Source organism: Schistosoma mansoni, chromosome 1 (assembly GCF_000237925.1).
Source record: "Schistosoma mansoni strain Puerto Rico chromosome 1, complete genome".
Taxonomy (NCBI): Eukaryota; Metazoa; Platyhelminthes; class Trematoda; order Strigeidida; family Schistosomatidae; genus Schistosoma; species Schistosoma mansoni.
The window spans coordinates 41,334,161-41,343,392 of record NC_031495.1 but is presented as its reverse complement, the minus strand read 5'-3'; the positions used below and the strand labels follow the sequence as shown (position 1 = coordinate 41,343,392).

General features: G+C 31.0%; 1 protein-coding gene across 1 annotated transcript in view; it reads right to left on the bottom strand.

Annotated features, from left to right (window-relative positions):
- Positions 1-124: 124 nt before the first annotated feature.
- The window catches only part of Smp_126540 (hypothetical protein), a gene marked incomplete at both ends in the record, with an annotated part of 77,941 nt that continues 68,833 nt past the window's right edge, over positions 125-9,232 (bottom strand). The window contains 3 exons of the mRNA XM_018794447.1: positions 125-362; positions 3,051-3,154; positions 4,448-4,666. Coding sequence (XP_018648859.1) covers positions 125-362; positions 3,051-3,154; positions 4,448-4,666 — 561 coding nt within the window. The remainder of the gene's footprint in view (positions 363-3,050; positions 3,155-4,447; positions 4,667-9,232) is intronic.

Genomic DNA, 9,232 nt, shown 5'->3' with positions numbered 1-9,232 from the left:
TAATTCATTCAGTAACAGTATATATTTATATATATTAATCGATAAAAATGTGTGGATACAGAACAGGAATAAGTGTGCACGGATACACAAATCGAATATTGATTATCATAATAATTATGATTGATTACTTATCGGATGGTGTAATTTGTATGCATAACATTCGACAAAATTTTGAACATGATATTAATTTAAAATTTTGTTTAGAAAATAAACCTGGTGCATTGTCAACAATTGGTAAAGAGACAGCTAAACCATTTTCACCTGGATAAGTTGATTGCCAATTACGACATTTCGATTGAGCTGCAAATTCATAATCACCATTTAAATAAATTGGTTTTTGACCAATCCATAAACATGGTGCACTATTTAAAAAAAGTTAAAATTGGCAAAAATATGTCTCATGTGTATATAAATCTATCAATTTAAATTGAATGATCTTTGTAGATATGGTTTAATACAAAGGTAACCTGGAGAAACAACAAAAAAAATCTAGGAGTACGAATACAATGTTTATATTTATGACCTTCAGGTTTTGCTTCGAAAGTGATATCAATTTAATGCACAGAGACAAAATGAAATGGAACACATCGATTTAATTTACAGATAATTTTTTATAAGTAAAGAATTTAAGACTGAAATAAAAGTTATCCAGTATTTCTAAGGGTTGACAATAGTTAGTGGAATATAGATATATCTATCGTAGCCTTTAAATAATTGAAGGGTATCGTGACTCCGTTTCTTGACATTTTGTCGGACATTACTCGGATACGTAAATAACCTGAATAAGTTACTGGTTATCATCCTCTAAGGTGTAATAAATTGAATATCAAAATAGTAACCAAATGGTATTATCGGTATATACTGGCTAAATAACACAATTTACACGAAAATATCAACTGTTTTTTGATACGTTTGCAGTGTCTTTTAAGTACTGAAATCACTTTTTATAAATGTCTTCAGGAGGTATGCATTCCATTTGTACAGAACAGGATTTAAATATCGATTTCAATTAGGTAGTTGCTGATCAGTAGTGGTGGGAATATATTAATATTTGGACTGAAAAACAGCTATTTTGTTTTATAGAAGTTTAGTTTAACATATGTTATTGTCGTTACTTTTCAACTTCATAGTATTCTTGTTGAATTTACTCTGACCACTCACCAATTAACCTAATTTTCATTATGTACATAATGTATTACCCAAAAACATTTTACTATTATCTTGTTTTTAGTACGGATTAAATAATGGCGAATGATGATACGGACTAACAATTAAGTAAACATGGCAATGACCACTACTCAACTAGTGTAAACACCTTAGTCCTATAGGTGGTCAGTCACGAAACCAATAGCTCAATTGTAGCGTTTAAGAATGTAATACTGACCGACGGAGGTTTGAATCCTACTGAGAAAACCATTTCTTCAAGGATGCGGATACCCCTTGGTAACAATTATCGACGAACAAGTACGAAACACATAACCAGGATTTTCTACTGACTTCCTCTAAACATCTGATATTGAATGGATTCCAAACGTATAGTTCAGCCGGTAACAACAAAACATTAGGATCCATGTTCACTGACAAAGTGAAAACATAGACTGACAGACCTTTTATATTTTATATCTACTAGATTAGTCATCCAATCTCTCTTTCTCTCTCACTCTCTCAATTTATACCTTAATGTAAACTTTTATTATTATTATTATTTTTGCAATAGTACCAATATCATTAATGATTTAAGTCTCAAAATGAAATATATTAACAACTACCTGACTAACTGAATACATTCAATAGCTATTCCTCATAATAATCCCCCCTTAATTAATTAACAGTATCACTAAGGTTTCAGTTTAATGATTTTTATCTAAGTGAAAATATTTTTTGTCATTCCACAGTGAAGTTAATGTATATTCTACAATAAATAAATAAATATGTACATTAAAAAAAATCTGTTAGTTGCTTAGATGAAACCCTTCAAAAAATGTCACGGTTGATACATTAATTTATTATTGACTAATTCTATTAAGAAATGACTTGACAACAACTCCTGTTCATTTTTCCCACTTAAACGTTCTACTTTTTATTCATTTCGTATTGATTAGTCATGTTCATAATGTATTAATTGTTTCAATAGATAGATAGGTCAAATTTGGTCAGTTCTTTATCATTATTAATTTTCTCTCACAATGTTTGCATTTATTACTGTCATCGTTTTGTTAAAATATCAGAATTTATGAAGTCTGTATTGAATTATACTCCACAGTAAATTTACTGCAGTTGAAAAGTATGAGTGAAAGCATGAAATAATACAATATGATTGAGTGTTGAATTACTTAGCCATTATGCCAAAATGTAACAACTAGAAAAAAAACATGACATAAGGTTAATTATTATCTGGAGATACTAAGTAATTTAAATACTAAAGTGATGATGAATAGTTTGCGTAAATCAGGGTTGGTAAATTCATGTTACACTCCGATCTTGTTTTAGTCATCGTCTGTGACCGATGAACGATCGTGTAGAATATGATAAAGTTTATATTTTCAAAATGACCCATAATCCATTGAATACAGTTGTAATATTTACGAATCCTACAATTGAATGATCAGTGTTGATCCGGTTGTGATGTTCTCAGTGAGAAGATGGAATGTGTACAATCAATCACCTATTAATGAAACTGAATGAAGAATGTTGTATGTGGGAAAGAGATTGGAATTGAAAATGTAAATTAATGGATACTAGTTTAGTCATAAAATCGAAAAACCATGTGTACGATCCCGTATTTTGTCATATATGCTCATTTCATAACGATTCTAACTTGTGGTAAAACAGTTGTCTACTGTTTTCTGATATTCATTTTTTTCTCAGTTCACAATGATAAGAGTCGTCCATAAATATTCAAAAGTTATTTTAAAAAAACATTCCCCTTATTAACAAATCAATAAATCAAATTCCTATCAGTAATATGATTAATAAAAATGTTTCCTTTCATAAAGACGCATAACATATACATTGAATAACAGACAATAAAAGTTTCTCATTAAACTTACACAATGTCATCTGTTATATCAACACCATCAAAATTCAATAATTTCGCTTGTGGTTTTGAACGTCCTTCAACAAGACTCATAAAATCATCAAATAGAATTTCACCCTTTTAAAAAAGACAAAAACATAAAATAAAGTCAAGAAATAACATTTTATTGTCACAATAGTAAAACAATTATTTTATAAATTAAGTTGGATAGTGGCTAACAGTGTAATCCAGGATGCGCGTTTCGTCCTATTTGGGCTATATCGAGGCGATACGCACAGTATGCACAAATGCCGATAAGAGACTGACCAGTTGCAGTCTTAAACATCAATGGGAAAATTCAAACAAACAATACTAGGTGAATTATTTTATAAGTTGTTAAGAATAATTATTAATTGATCTACATTTACATAAGATAGTTAAATGAAAATTGTGTTACAAATCTCCATCTAGATCATTATCAGAAGAAAGAACAAATGACCACTAATCTCGCGAGGCGAGATCATTGATGCGCACTGCTGAGGAGTTCCACAATAGGACGAAATGGTCATTCAGTGCTTCCAGGTTTTCCATGTTGGTCTAGCTTCAATTGATTCATGATCTCAACTATTGAAATTAGTAATTTATTAGTCAATAAATGTAAGCATCAGATTCAATACAAAAAGAAATACGATACAAGATCACATAATTAGGATTAATTTGTTAAATAATTGATGAACAATCAAGGATAAGAATGGAAGTGGTCAAATAATCAATGATTAACTAATATGTTAGTGAGTAAATAATAATCATGATAACGATGATTCTGGGTATTACAGATGGAGTTTATCACTGCTTTCAATAGGTATAGAATACAGTACATTTGATACTAATTTGCCAAAGGTAACCAACCAAATCATATGATCTACAAAAAAGTATGCTTTTGTGACGATTGACTATGGAGATAAAGGTATATTTTCTAGGTGTTCCTGGGCAAAAATATCTTTTATATGATTGTGCGTCACATCTTGAAATGTATTATGTACTTTGTTTGGAAATAGGAATAAACACACTTAGTCATCCAGTCTTAAATAATGTATACAAATAATCTTGAAAACTTAGAAACAGTTTGTATCTCAAAATGACACCAACTAAAAAGTATTTTTATTCCGTAAACTTCAAGGTCTATACTCTTTATGCTTTGTGACCCACACCTTGTTCTTCTAACAAATAGGTTGGTGCTACTTAATAAATATATCAGAATATAGTGAAAATGGACAAGTAGGTATAAAATTATTTCTGTGTTCTTTTGATCTGACTAATAAAGACTGATGATGGATAGGACCAGTACTCAGTTATTTCAACTAAATAGTTATAAAATTAAAATCACTACATAACCTATGAGATTAAAAAAATCCGACTTAATTAACTCACATGCAAATTAACCAAAGGTACACCGTATCTATATGTTGGCGGTACAACATAATCCATATTGAACATATCTGTACTGAGTAATGGGTAGAATGCTCTTCCGAGACCTTTAAGATTTGCTGCACGTTGACATGCGAAAATTGAACCAGCATGTGCACCAGTTATTCGATCATTGTATTTCAAATCACCACGTAATGGTTCATTTTGTGCAATTAAATAAAGCTATAAGTCATGAAAAAGTGGGGTAGGTATGACAAAAGGGTTAAGATGAAGGAAAAAAGTCATTTTTATGCTGAAACTAGGTAGTACATCTTTATGAATATAGAAAGAGTTGAAAGTGTCTATAAATGTAAAACAAACGACTGATTACTTTTTCTTAATGATTGATAAGTACTTAGCTCTTGAAAAAAACACACAGAACAACTCGACTTTCCTCATAGACAACTTAATAATCGGTGGAAAATTACTGACAAATAATTTTAATACTTCTTGTTAATCAGTATTATGATTATACCAGTGAATATATTAGTCAATAGATTTTTACAATACGTATTGATTTGTCCATCTAGTAGATTTTTAATGAAATTGATAAACTATGTCAGAATTTTACTTCATGTTATAAAACAAAGTTAATATCGCTTTTCTACAACTCCACAATGTAATAATACTAATCATGTTTATACCAATGATTAACTTGAGGAGAATTTTTGGAAATTTTAGTGGAAAAAACAGTTACTGATGAAGCCTAAAAATTTTCCTTGGAAAAATATTATTAGTGACTTTAGATGATAATATCACGAAGTTCATTGAAGTTTACAATATCAATCATTGAATTTCGACTCAATCGCTTCATGATAAGATGCTCATACTAGGATCTGGAGCGCTCGAATTCTAACCGGTATATGATTAGGAAGAGTTTAATACTAGTATGGAAAGCTAATCAGTGTACTATGGTTCACCAATTGATTTAATCAGATGATGGAAGCAATTTCAAATTTCTCAATCTTCGCAACTTCTATATGTTAATATAATATGAAAGCAATTTAATAATTTACCAGAGATTTTCCATATTTTGGTAATGGTAAACCTTGTGTGTCAGAAGAAGCACCATATATTACAGTTTATAAAAATCAAAGACTATCTAGTCGTAAATAAAAGCTTTACGAATAATCTATATTACGTTAAGGGTATTTACCGCCAGTACCCTACGAATCTTCTAAACGAAAGGTTCTCCGTTCTAGTCCCTGTATGAACATCGATGCTGGGATGAAGGTGTATCCAACTGACGAGTCCCATACATGACGAAAAGCCCATCTTGAGTTTTAGTGCTATTCACTATACAGCCTTAAAAACTACAGGACTGTTTACACTTAGCTAATGATCTGAAAGTCCTGGAAATTTACCAAATTTAGTGATAATAATTAGTTCATTAGTTTGATTAAATTATAGTTGTACGTAAGTCAACGTGAAGTCAGCCTGTCAAAAATAAACATATAATTTAAACAACTAAATAGCATTCAACACGCTATGACTCTTTAATACCGATACCTTCCACAAAAGAAGAGAAGAATGAAAGAAAGGAACTGATAACTAGTCTTTATTTTTGCAGCTGAATGAATGTCCAGTCAATTTCATATTGTTATTCAAAACTGATATAAAGTCGATTCCAAATTTAACATGATAACTTCTTTCGGACAAACGAAAATAGGAAATCACGAATCCCAAATCGAATGTTGATGTTATTACGAATTATTACCATTCGTAAGATAATAATGAATGTTGAATATATTATATCATTATACATATTATGTAACATAATTTGGAAAGACAATTTCTGTCACATACCATGACCAAGTTTTACCATTAAATATTGGCAAGAGAAATATATAACTCATGATTTTGTGGCTGCTAATGATTGTCATCGAAATGAACATTCTGGGAGTTCTGATGAGAAGGCATTACGTGTGAATTCAGTCAAATCAGAAGTTCAACATATATTCCTCATGATACTGAGTGTTAGTCACGATTTGTCATAAATTGACTGAAGTTAAAATTGTTAAGTAATAGTTTCCGTTATGTATTCTGAAAATGAATTCTGTGATCCTAGGTGCGATTTTGTGTGAAGTTTTGAGTGTGGATTGATATCTTTTTACAGTAGTCTCTGATTTGCATTGGCTGTTCAGCTGATATCAGCTAATGGCTAAAACTAGCCTTGTCGTATGTTCTGATTCAGAATATAAGTCTCATATCACGTATCGTATTAGGACAATTATTAGTGAAATTCAGTTCAGTGTTTAATGATTCTTAAGTACATGCCGACATGTTAAATGTGAAATCCAGATTGTTTGAATATTAAACAGACTAATAATTAAGACAGAATATTTATTCAAAGTGATCCCTATCAGTCAGATAGTCAACAAATTGATAAACGAATCAATCTAGATATCACCGTCAATGTCAGAAACTTCTACTGGTGTATTTTAACTACTGACAAGTAGCATATAATATTTTAACAATAAAATGACAAATTTGTACTTGTGAGATATATTTTCAACAGTGTGTGCGGGCTAGGATCTGCTCTAATTAGATCGTATGAATGATTTTTGTCAAAATATACATCCTGTCCATCCTCGTATGTAATAAATGATTTGATCCCCGTTGGTGAATAACGGAATTAAATTAGTCAAGTACGAGAATGGATTTCGAATACATACATTTGAACACTCATTTATCTGGACAGCTAATCAGAGGGATAAAGCGAATAGAAGAGAGCGAAGCGAAAATGACGCCCATTGGAGATGGTTGGTAAGCCAACTCACTTTTATAAAGCGCTAAGCAATATTTATAGTCAGATAAAAATTAGTTACAGACATGTGATGAAAAGAATTGTACACACACATACGCTAATATAAAAACAGTCAGGGCTGATAAGTGAATAATTAACAAGATCAAAACGTGACTCAAGATGGATAGGTAAATTAGCTTGTCCAGAAGCTAGAATAAGGTTTATGTGCTTAACATATCAACCGACACTACAAGTGCACTACGAAATCAAAAATAGTTCCAGAGTTTAAAATTTAACACTCATTTGATAATTCATAGTTGACACATGGTACATTGAAGAACTTTCTGCTTAGTAAAAGATAAAAGCTATGAAAATAAAACTCAGATGCAGAAGTCAATTAACACAATGACTCTGATAGATAAACGAACTGATTTAAGTGTGATAAACCAACCAATCAGTTCAAATAACTATCCACAAACATCTATAGAAAAACATGATTATAAAAATGCTGACATACTTACATATAAGTACAAAACATAACAGGTACACATTTTGGTTACTTTAAATTAATTCACTAACAAATACCATTAAAAATCCTGAATTTACACAGGTCTACGTGACACAGAGTCATTTGATCATTTAAAATAAAAATAGACTATAGTAAATGACAACATTATTAATGTTTAAATCTGTTTATCCGATAAAGTATTCAAACTTGTCACAACATCCCAAGTTTGGTTGATCTATTCTATGCAACACCGTATAACAGATAAATAAGGTGTCATTCTTGTCAAAATTATCAGTTATGTTTGTATCTGTAAAATATACTGGTTAATTTAGTGTTTTTATTTGTTAATAATCATCATCAAAACCTTGTTGGCATCTGATATTATCCATAAGATTTGTCAACTTTTCCCAATAATCTAACATTGTGATTTCTAAAAATGGTTTAATTTGGCGATCATATGATTAGTTATATATGAAAGTTGTATTCACGTTCTATCTTGACCCATTCACAGAATTCATTTTCATGTGACAAGTTCAAGAAGAAAATATCTGGACGTTTAATTCAAAGGAAAGTAAGGTCTGGTTTCGAGACTTTAGGTATGGAATACTTTTGATCACATCTTATTCAGTATTCAGCTTGTGAATACATATATATATATTCCGGAGGCATCTAGTAAGTGCGTTGGAAGAAGTCATAAGCCGATATTCATTACCTTTAGCGGTTTCCTGTTTTAATAGTTCAATATTAAAATAATTTCTCATTCCATTTCTGCATGATATGAATTTACATATAACAGGTGTGAAACTTTTAATCCATGGAAGTAATTTTACTTGCTTATTTGTTCAGTATCGTTGGTTCATTGATTTTCTGATTTTATACATTTTTCTATCATAGTTTACCACTAACATTTGATTGTTTTGTTCGGATTGATTTCTGACTTTAATCAACATCATGCAATGATCTAAGTTGGATAACCACTGAAAACCTAAGAGCACCAGACGGCTGTTTCGTCCTAGTGTAAGACTCCCCACCACCGTGGACACACGAAACCTCAACTGGCAATGGAACCTAGGATTTCCGGTTTTACGAGCAAATGCTTAGTCTCTTGTTCACCATTGAACACCTAGTGAGTAGTCTTAAAGTTAAGCGTTCATGAGTGATACCGAAGGTTCTGGGTTTTTTATTATCGGTTGATGCACTCCGATGAGTCCATTACTTGAACAAAACGGCCATTCAGTGCTCCCAGTTCTTCATTGTATGTCTAATTTAGATCGGTTGGTGATGTCAATAAAACTCTACAATCTGCACAGCCGTATATTGATGTTTACTGATTTATTATGTAACTTTTTGCCACGACTAACAGCGCTTGGAATATCAGATTTCTCGCCATATTCCAGGTCCTTCAGTGTGCATTTCTCATTTTTCACGTATTTTAGTGATTTCGTGATAGTTTACAAGTAGTTATTGTATACGATTTATTGTGACATTAATTCGG